Source organism: Prionailurus viverrinus, chromosome B3, assembly GCF_022837055.1.
Source record: "Prionailurus viverrinus isolate Anna chromosome B3, UM_Priviv_1.0, whole genome shotgun sequence".
Taxonomy (NCBI): Eukaryota; Metazoa; Chordata; class Mammalia; order Carnivora; family Felidae; genus Prionailurus; species Prionailurus viverrinus.
In genome coordinates, this window is record NC_062566.1 from 54,526,801 (window position 1) to 54,539,882 (window position 13,082).

At 33.7% G+C, this 13,082-nt stretch overlaps 1 protein-coding gene across 2 annotated transcripts in view; it reads right to left on the minus strand.

Annotated features, from left to right (window-relative positions):
* Window positions 1-2,790: 2,790 nt before the first annotated feature.
* The window catches only part of GOLM2 (golgi membrane protein 2), a 104,632-nt gene continuing 94,340 nt past the window's right edge, over window positions 2,791-13,082 (minus strand). The window contains exons 9-10 of one of the 2 annotated variants that reach the window (XM_047862991.1): window positions 11,641-11,808; window positions 2,791-4,589 (exon numbers count right to left, since the gene is read on the minus strand). In XM_047862991.1, the coding sequence (XP_047718947.1) occupies window positions 4,519-4,589; window positions 11,641-11,808 (239 nt within the window). In that variant the 3' untranslated portion in view covers window positions 2,791-4,518. The remainder of the gene's footprint in view (window positions 4,590-11,640; window positions 11,809-13,082) is intronic. The other variant, XM_047862992.1, reaches the window with a different exon arrangement.

Here is a 13,082-nt window from a genome sequence, read left to right on the forward strand (position 1 = left end):
TTTTTTTAGGACTTTTTAATTTAATGTTTTAAAATTTAAATTCAAGTTAGTTAACATACAGTGCAGTAAACACTTTTAATACCTGCATTAACAAATAACAATATAACAAATAACAACAGCCATCTAATTTTTTTAACTATAGATCACATTTCAAGCCTTTGTATGTCTGATAATTTTTTATTGAAAACTAGACATTGTGTATATGTTGTATAGATTCTTGATTGTTATCTTCTGAAAAGTGATGATTCTTATTTTAGCAGATTCTTCAGTTACTGAGTAGTTACCTTAAACTAATATAGGCTTGGTTTTATGCTTTGTTAGTTCATATCTATGAGAAGCCGAAGGAGTTTCATTAAGTTCTAACTTGACAGGACTCAATCTTCATACTTTAACTCCCCTTACAATCTTGTCAGAGCTTGTTAGGGCAGACCTAGGGTAGGTCTTACTCGAGAGCATGGTCTTTACGCCCAAGGTGCAACCTTTCTAATCGTTTATCTGGATGCCACAATTGTTACAGAACTCCACCTTGACAGGCCCAGAAACCTAGTGTCCTGTAGCACGGCTTTCATGCCAACACTTCTTTTAATTAATATTTTTAATGTTTTTATTTATTTTTGAGAGAGAGAGAGGGAGAAACAGAGAGACAGAGCGTGAGTGGGGGAGGGGCAGAGAGAGAGGGAGACAGAATCCGGGCTCTGAGCTGTCAGCACAGAACCCATGTGGGGCTCAAACTCACGAACCGTAAGACCATGACCTGAGCTGAAGTCGGACACTTAACCGACTGAGCCACCCAGGCGCCCTTTATGGCAACACTTCTTGACCTCTGGTATCTACGTTCCATTCTCAACTCTGTGGCAACTGCTATGGGGTAAGCATCAGGTGGTTTTGCTCTAATTATGTACAGTCCAGCCCTCAGCCATGAACTTGTGGGCACCCTTATAAGGATTTCTGGGGCTACCTCTCTGTATAGATAGCTCCCTCTTCTCTGATGTCCACCCAATTGATCTCCAACTGCTTCAGCTGCTCCCCACTATGATCTCTGTCGTCTCAGTTCAGCTTTTTTACACCCATAGGAAGCTGGGTGACTGTGGGGCTCAACTGCTTAAGTTTCCCTTATTTCAGAAGCTTAAGTTTTTTGCTGCCCCAAAACAGTCACTTACATCTTGTCCAGTTTTATAGTTACCACTAATTCAGAAAGGGCTAGTCAAATTAATCATAGTCAGAAACAAAAATCTCCCTTCCCTCATATTTTTTGGAGTGGAATTAAGGAAAGAAGAGCAGCTGTTCTCAGGTGGCAAAACTAAGAAAATGTGACCTGCTGGAAGTCTTGGTTAGAGTTTTGAGGGGAGAGCTAGTCGGAGTGAAAGAAAGTAGCAAGTAGAGAGAAGCAGAAATGGGAGTTAGTGAAACAAAGTTGGCAGCGTTTAAGTCCTTGTGTCAATACAATTATCCTCAAGTCCAGCTGACTTCTGCCCTTTTTGCAGTTTATTTACATGGACCATTAAATTTCCCCTTTTTCTTTCTGGGACAGTTGTTTGAATTTTCATTTGGAACCCTTAGTGAGGAGAGTCTTAAAAGGAATTAGATATAGCCCAATTAGAACTGAATATTTATGTGAAGACTCAATAACCTAGACTTTGGAAATGTATTAACATCACATGGTTTGATTGTCTTATTGAAGCCATGGGGTCAGACATGTGAGGGAACAGAAGTTTCCAAGGCTAGCCATTATGACAAGTGACTACCCCCCTCATAACTACACGGTTTTTGTTTTGTTTTGTTTTATACATTCTCTGTCCTCATATTCTAGCAAATTTTATGTTTACAGGTGTATACAGGACAAGTCAAAAAGGAACACAATCTTAAGATTTTTTAAAATAAAGGGACATATTTTAGAAATGATTTTGAAGTTGTATTCACATTTTCCTTAGAATCATCCCTCCATGTATATTTTGGATTTTATATTTTCTCTTTATGGGTCAGTAGCAAGTGACCTGAACTTAAAAGGTTCTACCTACCCTACCCTTTCCATACCTCTTCAGCCTCATTTCTCTCATGATATTCTAGCTTCATAATTATGTTTCAGTTAAGTTGAAAACCTTATTATTTGGAAACTTAAGAGACCTTGAAACCTTGGAACTTTGTTTTATTTTTAATAGTTCTTATCACTATTTAAAATTAGCTGGTTCTTGTGTTTACTTGTATATTGTCGGACTGGTCCAACTTGAATGTAAGCTCCATGAGAACAGAAACCTGGTCTATCTTACCCACTACAGTATTCTTATTACATAAGATAATGCTGGGCACATAGGAAGCATTCAGTATTTGTTACACTAGCACTACGGTAAACAACCCTAATATAAATTTTTCTGCAATCTAGTTTAGCTTAGCCTAAAATGAATTCTAAATTTGCTCAAATTTTAGTGTTAAAATGTAACTATTTGCATCACATGAGTGTGATGTGTGTATATGTGTCAGAATCAGAAAAATAGTAAAACAAGTTTAATTTTAATTTATTAGAACCCAGTTAAGTGATGATTTTAAAAGCAGAGTTTCCATCAAATTAACACTTAATTCCGGGCAAAAATACATTTAAAAAACCTAAATCTTAAGGCAGAAGTAAAATATTATAAAAACCAGCATGTCTAATACAGACTGTAGAATGTCAGAATTTTAAGATTCACATAGTATTTTATAGCACTAAAATGTTAATACAGTCAGAAACATTATCAATTGGTCCAAGATCTCTCAGTTTATAAAATGTCTAGACTGCTAATTGAAGAAATTTTGCTATATAAGTAATAGCTACCATATAATTAAGTGATTGTTCTTATGACAAAGGAACTAAGGCAGGAAATTTCATGGTTTTCATTTGTAAAGATTTTACAGTATTAAATATAAAGTATTACTAGAAGTATGTTTTAGATTCATCTTCCCACTCTAATGCCCAAAAGGTGTACATCAATTCCCTTTAACTCCATTTTAAAAAATTCTGTGAACTATTATACCTATTCATTATAGGCCTGATATACTCAGCAAAGGCATAAATTGCCATTTTGATTTGGTAGAAATAACAATTTTAGTAAATCACTGTATCTTTTCCTGGTCATTAAATAATTGCAAACTGAAGTCTAAGAATTTTTGCACTTCTAATAAATGAACAGCTTTTTTTACCTTTGTAAGTTTGAATTTTGACTAGAACCTGAGCACAAGGGGGAAAAAAAATTTCATGTTTATGTGCAATTAACAGTAGTCCTTCTGAAAAACAGAGTTAACAACCTTAAATGTCTCCTTGTGATCAAAACCTTTTATTTTGGGGGGGATAAGATTTAAAAGATTTAAATCTGAAAACAGGGATTAACTAGCTTAAGCATTCTCCAGAATAGTGTCAAAAAAGACAAATGCATTTAAAATAATTCTGTAAGTCTAGCAAATATGAGGCTTATGGGTTCTTAACATATTAATTACAAAGATTCTTCATCTTTATTACAAACTCTTAAGCTATTTTAATAAAACAGTTGTAGACCTCACTGCACTTCTACTTATTTGTGTGTTAATAAAAATCTGTTAAAACTCCTTATAGTACTTCTGAAAAATTCTAGTCAAATAAGATCACTAAAACTACCAGAGAAGCTTTGAAATGCTGATTGCAGATTCATTTTGAAGTTGATTTAGCTTCTTTCAGAATCTGGCATTTAAATCATGAATATTTTCACCAACTTGGACTCTGAAAATATAAAAAATTTAGCCAGTGATGGTTATCGTTAAACAGTACCAGTATTATGTGAAAAAAATAAAAATTGAAAAGATATTGTCAATCATGCATTTCACAATTTCATGAACTAAGTAAGGTATAACTCATAAATATTGTTATGTCTTTGCAGGTTACCTCAACTTCCATCAGGCCTAAGCTAAAAGTTAATCTGCCAAAACACATCAGCACTCATGTAAAATAAAAGGAGTAGGGAAATGATTTTGCACACATGCTGCCCAGTGTTTGGCTTCCAGGTTCCAACCCCTCTTTTATGTGACTAGATATAACTCCGTGAAGAGCACGAGATGAGGGGTAGATAGAACAGAACACCTGTTGGGCTAACAAGAATATATTAGTGTATAAAAAGTTTTTCAGTTGAATAACTGTTCTCACTGGGGTTATGCTATGTGCAACATATAAACCGTACAACCAATTTTTACTATTTGTCCATTTGTGGAAAGAATTAGGCTCAATAAAATGTAAAATATACATTAGTTCATTTTAAATGCAAAGATTACAGTTTTGCTTACTTTGTTTTTGGCTCAACTGTAATATAACAAAAAAATCTCTGCTTTAATAATACAATATGAAAAAGTTCACATATGTACATGGGTACATTTCTTCATTAAAATTTTTCCTTAAATCTATCTCAATGTATCTTTACAACTGATACAACTGATCTTTACAACAAAAGTCAGAAACAACAAAGTAGAAATCATTCCATTTTACAGCACTTTAGGTTTTCTGAAGTTTTCCTTTAGGGCTTAAAGAACGTCATTGAAACGTTGTTTTCCATAGTCTGCAGGATCCATTTGAAGTTCTCGTTCCTCATCATCTGTAAGGAAAATAATTATGTATCAAGGATATTATTTTTAAAATCACTTGCAGAAAACCAATAAAATCAAGCCTCAGTAGTTTTCTATTTGTTATTTTATACCTTCTAAAATAGCGCTTTATTTCTTAGTTGCTTGGATAAACAGTGAAAAGTCTGTCTTCCAGTCTTCCAATATATTGGAAGATTACTTAATTTAACAAATCTTTTGATGATAGTAGAGCTAGATATAGTTAGCCAAACTTTAGGAACCCACAAACATTGAGGAGTTGGTTCTTGTATATAAAATACATTATTTCTACTAAATGAATTAGTTCTATAAGTTAGTTTTTGGAGTGCCTAGATGGCTCAGTCCGTTATGCATCCAACTCTTGATTTCAGCTCAGGTCATGATCTCATGGTTGTGGAATTGATCCTCCCACCTCCACCCCCATCGGGCTCCATGCTGAGTGTGCAACCTGCTTGGGATTGTCTCCCTCCCTGTTCTTCTGCCCTTCCCTGCCTGCTCTCTCTCTCTCTTTCAATGAAAATAAATAAATAAATAAAATTTAAAAATAAAAGTTTTAGAAACCGTTCTGTATACATTTTCATGCCCTTAAAAACCAAGACTTTTTCTAATTACAAAATTAATCCACACTCATCACATAAAAATTGGAAAATAAAAGATAGGAAAATAAAAGCTACTCATAATCCCAATATTTAACATTATAGTGAATTTCTTTGCTCCTCTGCAAAGAGTTTAGCAGCAACTTCTTAAATGATATACTAACCAAAATTTAACTTCTTCTTTACCAAAAAGAAAAAAAATATATTACATAATATTGTTAGTAAGATCCTCAAAGTCACTTTGAGTAGCTACATTAAATGACTCTTTAGAGTTTGACTTATTTGGATATTGACAGGTTTTTCTGGGTCCTTCTTGGCTATCATCTGCCACTTCACATTACTGTTTATCTCACAGTAGCAATCCTTTTCTAATTTTGTTACAAACTACAGGTTTTGAAATAAGACCGCTCAGAATATTAAAATTATGTTAGAACAAGAATGAAAAGTAATTTAATCAAAGTAAAGAGACTTTCTTTCTAGTGTATGGCTTTTAGTGACATCTGTTAGCTCCTCCAGAGCCTTGTTTTTTTTTCTTTTTTTCTTTGTTTGGTTTTCTTATTTTTTTCTTCTTTTATTCTTCCACAGCCTTGAAAAATGATTTTTCATACTTTATAGTTCACAGTTACAATTACCCATCAGCTTAGTTTTTGATAGATTGAGATGTTACTATCATAATTGTCCAGAAATACAATTTTATATAATTTAAAGAGTTATATGAGTTATATATAAATATAATTTTATATATTTCAAGAGTCAGAATCCCAATTCACATATATACTATAGTTTTCTGAAATTTGTCTTTTAGATTTGATAGGTTTGCTACTCTTAACTTCTCTAGTATATCCTATGGTAATCCACTCTTAACTTCTCTAGTATATCCTATGGTAAAATTTTGTTCAAGAAAAATGCTATGTGATATATGTACTGTGTATCTTACATAATGATGTGTTCTTATTTCTTCTTTATATTTATTCATTTAAAAAAATGCCAAATAAGACAACTTTTTCTTTCCTTTCAATAACTTTCCTATTAAACTTACAGAAATTCTCATTTAGAATTGCAGGCAACAATTTTGCATCATAGGCCAACAAAATTATCTTATATCTTTAATAGTGTAATCCACTAGCTGTGATAAGATAACCCCAGATCTGTTACAGGTAGAGGCTGAAATTGTATCCATAATCACATTTGTATTTTGAAAAAATGCTAATATCTTAACATAGAACTTGTTGTACTTTAAAAAAATATCTTTGGTTTTAAACAGGAAAATGATCACTGGCACCTCTCCAGAAAGCTCTCCTTAGAATCCATGTTATGGGATATCACCTTATGGCTATAAATACATCTTTCATGACTTCAGTAATTAAATGAAGACTTAATCACCACAGAGGGGTGGGAAAAGCAGCTATACAAAAGAGAATTCCTAAAAATTTAACAGGAAAGTTATTGAAAGTAGGTATGTTGGAAGACTTTTAAATGAAAAATTATAAAGAGAAGGTAAGAGCAAAGCTCTAGGAATAAAAACACTGAATTCTAGCTCTGGCTCAGTCCCTTAACAAACCTGATCTAGTTTCTAAACCTCTTTAGACCTTTAGTTACCTTCTCAGTAGAATACAGATAGCAACTGTTTATCCTATCTCAAAATAATAATAATAGTAATAATAATAATAATAATGTATAGGAAGGAGTCTTTACTTCTAAAGTTTTCTATAAATATACAGAGGAGTTTGTTGGTTTTATTAATTCATGCTTTTAATCAAATGTTAATACTGTGCCTTCACATTATTTTTCAGAATTTCACAGGACTTTTGGAATATTGCATTTTTCTTACACTGAACTATTATTTACATTAACTAGAGTCCACTTTCAGTATAGCTATTCTAACCAGAATTCAAATTTCTACTGACAACCTATTTGCATGTACAGTATTTATAAAGTATGATGAAATTACCTAGTCAAATCTAATATAGAATAACAACCTGAAAACTAAATATATATATATATATATATATATATATATATATATATTTCATTTTACAAGGCAGCAAAATCTGTAAATAGCTCATTAACATAAAATGACTATTAAGGAAATAGAAGGACATTCATAATTTATTAAATAATTCCTAAATTCCCTCTGAAGTCAAGAAAGGATCACCTCCATAAAGCAAGCTCTACCAAACAAGAACATCTTGGAGATAATAAGGCAGTGAGGCTCCACTAAAAAGTACACGTTAATCCACAAACCAAAGTGTAATTATCCTCCAAAGCAGGCAATCCAAAGAAAAATATTCTGTATTTGCTTTAACTTCTTAAAAACTATTATTCAACAAACACTTATGTAGTGCTTACATTGTGGAAGACCTGCCCTAAGTGCTGAACAAATAGTTGAGTCATATAATCTACATAACAACAGCTTAGTTAAGTAACTATACCCCTATTTTACAGATAAGGATATTGAGGCATAGAGTTAGGTAATTCACAAGGTCACAGAGCTGGTAAGTGCTGGAGCTAGGATTCAAATCCAGGCAGTCCAGCTCCAGAATCCAGGCACTCAAGCATTAGGCTCAGCTTCCTTCCACAAGCACATAAATACAACCATAAATAAATATGCAGGTCATACTCTGTTAAAGAAACTTGGAACTTTTATGGGATTAAAGATAAGAGTAAAGAGAATTTATAAACATCCATCTCCTTATTACAATAAAGAATGAATTAAAAGATATCCATCAGATGCAGAGTATTTCCAGAGGTAATCTTTTCATTGGGTCATTTAATTTTTTTTTTAATTTTTAAAAATTTTATTTATTCATTTTTGGGAGAGAGAGAGAGCAAGAGCAAGGGAGGGGCAGAGAGGGAGACACAGAATCCGAAGCAGGCTCCAGGAACTGAGCTGTCAGCACAGAACCCAGTGGGGCTCGAACTCACAGATGTTGAGATCATGACCTGAGCTGAAGTTGGACGCTCAACTGACTGAGCCACCCAGGCGCCCCTCATTGGGTCACTTAAAAGAAGGCAGGAAAAAAATTTTTCTACACCAATGTAAATAAAATAATATTTTTTTAGGCTGCTTCAGGAAACCAAGAATTAAAAATCAAAATAAACCAGAACTGTAAACACAGGAAAAATAGGCCTCACTTAATTCTACAAGAAAACACTTTACAGATAGTAGTGTCCCAAATGATCAATACATATGAACAAGCATCAGAGATAAAGCTGGCAGATAAACTCTATTGGCAGAGTTGCTGCCCAAATCTCCATTGACCTTAGCTGAATCCAGAACCTCAGCACTATAAGTGGAATCTCTAATCCTAGGGACCCAACAGATTGAGGAAAAACAAAACAAAACAAAACAACAAAACTCCTCCTAATATTAGGAAGAGTAGAGAAGAGCCCCTAATAGTGTTTCAATTTTAATTGAAGTTGACACAATGTCATATTAGTTTCAGGTATACAACATAGTGATTCCACAAATCTATACATTATGCTATGTTCATCACAAGTACAGCAACCATCTGTTACAAGCATGTTTCAATTTTTGATATCTCTGGCTGCAGAGTCTTAATGGCAGTAAAGATTTTCTTTCCTGGGTTTGGGGGAAGATATGTTTCAGGCATGCTCAAATCTGAAACACATTCTCCCATTATACCTGTGTTGTACATAGTGATTCCACTGTGAATATGATCACAGAATTTTAGAACTGAGAAGGACCATCTATTGTAGTTCAACAGTCACATTACAGATGAAGAAACTGTGACCTAGAGAGTTAAAGTGACTTGAAAAGCAATACTCAACGGCTGGTCTCCTAACCTAATGTTTTTTCCCCCACTCTTTTCTACTGCCTGCTTTGGCTACAAGTGCAAACTTGCCTGGGAACCCAACCATTATTTCTACATTGCAACTATGAAGAAATGTTCTTAAATTCTAAATATTCTAACTTAATAATAAAATTTAGAATCCAAATTATTGATAAACTAGGGAACAACCATAATTCCCCCTTCCCACTTTCTGGACAGTTAATGCCATACCTAAAGAATCCCTGAAAGCATGTTTTAAGTTATTTGGCTTTCCAATACTCTTTTTTAGTCAGTTCACCCAAACATCCCTCTTCACTAGCTGCGCTGGTGGCTTTGTTCCCTATCATAAAGGAGTCCCCTTGGTAGCTGTCCTATCCTTCTACTGCTGTCATCTAGTGAACCCCAAAATGGGATAAAAATGTAAGTGGCAACCCCCAGCTCAAGTAAGATTGAGTTGCAAATGAGAAAACCCCAAAATCTAACAATCCCCTCCCTACTTCACTGAGGGTATCACCTTAGGTCATTTCCTTATATTCCTTAGAACTGATGCCTTTATTTCCTTGTGAAAGGAAAGGCAGAGCAGCATGAGGATACTGGTGACCTAAAGTGGAAAGTTACAATGAAAACTGGGGATGGGAGAGGGAAAGGGAAATGGGTATAGGGGAGAGAGAGAGAGAGAGAGAGAGAGAGAGAGAGAGAGAAGAGAGGGAGGAGGCACTGAAGATAAATGTACCTACCATGGATAAAAGCCATACAAAATATCTGAAATTTTGTGATACAAGTCATTAACTTTAAGACAGCCAAAAGCATAAGAAATGTCTTTCAGTTACAGCTGAAATTATTTGCTCTAATAAAACCCTCAAAATTATCCAATGATATGATAGAAGCTCTTAGGAAGAAAACTAGAGAATGTTTAAACTATAAACTAAATTTATAAGACCAAAAGTTAAAGGGTTATTATTCTAGTCACAGTTCTAAAACTCAATGAGAAAGCATAAAATTATCAGTTAACAACATTGACCTATGTAGGCTAAGTACTATGGGGGGTGGAGGGTGGGGTGAATATGAAGACAGAAAAGGACACAAACAAAATATAAGGCAACATAAGTGAAAATTCCTGCCCTCCAGAGCTTGGTAATCTAATTGGTGATATGATATACATGCATGAAAAAGCCTCACAACAATGTTATAAATAATTGCAAATAAAAACATTCAAGGGGCGCCTGGGTGGCTCAGTCGGTTAAGCGTCCGACTTCAGCTCAGGTCACGATCTCACGGTCCGTGAGTTCGAGCCCCGCGTCGGGCTCTGGGCTGATGATGGCCCAGAGCCTGGAGCCTGCTTCCGATTCTGTGTCTCCCTCTCTCTCTGACCCTCCCCGTTCATGCTCTGCCTCTCTCTGTCTCAAAAATAAATAAACGTTAAAAAAAAAATTAAAAAAAAAACAAACATTCAAACAAACACAAAACAATGAGAAAAAATGGTAAAATTTATGAAAAATGGATGAGATTATAGAAAAGGTAGGTATAATTTATTCTAAAGCCCCAAACAGCATTTGAGAAGTTCTCATGAATGTATCCTTATAGAAGTCCTAGAATAATTATTATCTCTTTCTATTCCCAACAACCATTCTTCCAAAACTAGAATGTACTATCAAAACAATCCTGCATGGAAGTCTGAGTCTCTAAGTTTCCCCTTTTCTATTAACTACAAAGTATCTGAGGATAACTATAATTTCTTTTCAGTTTTATAAAAACAACTCTTGTCATGAACATAAGTAAGATGTGATTACTTAAAAAGAGTTAAGGAAGAAATTGAGACAGTTTACATTGGAAAATACTTCATGCATCACATTATAAAATAGAATACATCACACATTATTATGTTCATAATCAACTTTTACAGAAAAGAGAAAAAGTTCCACAAATACTACTAAATGATATAAGCAGGCAGAAAATAGGCCTAAAAACTCATAATAATGTAATATACTCTGATATGCATGCATGGGTAGGGCTGCATGCACACAGGTAGATTCTGAACTTTTAATAAGTTAAAAGCTCAGAAGTTACATAGTTAACAAGGAAAATATGTTGAATCTGTGTATTAAACATAAAACAGACAAATCTTTTCAAACTGTTAAATATAAATTTTCAGCCTCTCAGAAAAAAGTTCAAAAACAGCCTTCCTATACTCAATCAGTAGTGACATATCTTATCTTCAGTATGGAGACCATTCTCTTTGGGACTTCCTTTATAACAAAAAGGCTGTCTGGTCAAAATATGTACCTAGAATAACGAAATGTTTTCAGATAAGAAATTGGAAAAGAATTATTTTCTGGGAGTATTTGCCGTAGGTAAAGCCTGGAGACATTTAAAACAATTTAAATCTAAAATTTCTGAATACTTTTGAGTTTCAAATTATAACTATATCAATAATACATATAAGATAACTAAAATGAAAATACTTAAAATAATTAAAATCTAAAAATATGACTATCATAAAATTGTTTTCAAAATAAAATTGAAAAAATACACAGAATCTCTTTGTATTAAGATTGTAATTCTGTTAATAAGTGGGGAAAATTCTACACAAATTCAACCAAAAAATTTAGAGGTGGGTTTCACGGTCACAGCATGGAGGCCAAGCCCACGCTCACCTTGGACGTCTTCCTCTCCACCATCACCATCTTCTTCCTCATTGTAAGCCAGCTCAGCCTGCTTGTCTGCCTCGTACTCACCTACGTTACCATCATCCCCATTATAATCCGCCAGTTTAGAGCCATGCTGCGGATCAACAGGGGATTCATTCTCATCAAAGAATCGGCCTGTGAAGTAGGTAGAGGATTAATTCAAGAGTAAAGAGGAAAAAAAAAGAAGGGACCTACACTGGATGCCTCCAGAAAGTAGACAAGTGAAACCTGGCAACGTTTAGAGTATTGGTTATAAAAAAGATACATTTTTGTGAAGGTTATCCAAGACAAAAAGAAATAAGAATGAAGACTGAAAATAACTTTTTAAAAAAAGAATTTCCTTTTGGTGTTCCTTTTAGTACTTGCTACTTAAGGCTTGAATATTTTCTTAAAGAAAGGGTACCATTTTCAGGACTGCTTTCCTAATAACCAGTGACTTCTCCAAAATAAGTATTTGTCTAATTTACCACTTTAGAAGAACAAGAAATGTTTTTATTACTAGATACAATATGTATTTGAAATTTGTAGTTATTTATTTGCTTTATAAAATACCATTTTCCATAAATAATTTTGATCATTTTTTTTTTTGTAAAAATAAACAAGTACCATGCAGTCTAGTTTCTTTTTGGATGCTAAGACAAATTAACACAACTGAGGGCTATCTCAAGTTCCTTCAGTGATAGTGACTGACTATAACTGTGGATTTCCAAGGAGAGATGGCATAAAGAATAAACTATCAGAACTCCTAGTGGTATGTGTTTTGAAAAAAACATCCCAAGTAATTCTGATTTATTCTTTCCCATTTCCTAAACAGGACTTTTAAAAGCCAATGATAAAGGAAGCTTAAGAAAGTTGAACTATGCGAGGCTGTTATATTGCGCACATTCATAACAGTAAGAAATCAAAAAGAGCAAAAGACATAACATCCACTGTAGAAAGCTATTCAGCAACTAAAATTGAAAATGAAAATGTTAGGCACACTAAGATCTGACTCAGAAACACAAGTTAAACTCTACTTTGACATTAAATTTAAGTAGCATAAAAGTAAATTTTATTCCAAAATCTAAAATATAAATAATATCAACTTACTGATGATGAAAGAATTTAAGACTTTAAAAAATTATACAAACTTTCTATGGATAAGTCTAAAATTTTTTGAATTATGTTTTTAAGAAGTAAATTGAAATGAGGCATTCAGGAAAAAAATTAATGACTTCTTTGCTTGGAAAGAAAGGTTAAGTACAAATGGAAAGAATTAAGGAGGTATTGGTCAATTTTACAAACAGCTCACCACATCATCGGGCCAATATAATTTTAATTGCTGAGTAAAGAGTCAATTGGGGAAATAGTTAAAGAACAAATAACACTTACATAGGCTTTCAAGGATGGGGGCTGTTTACAATAGGAGA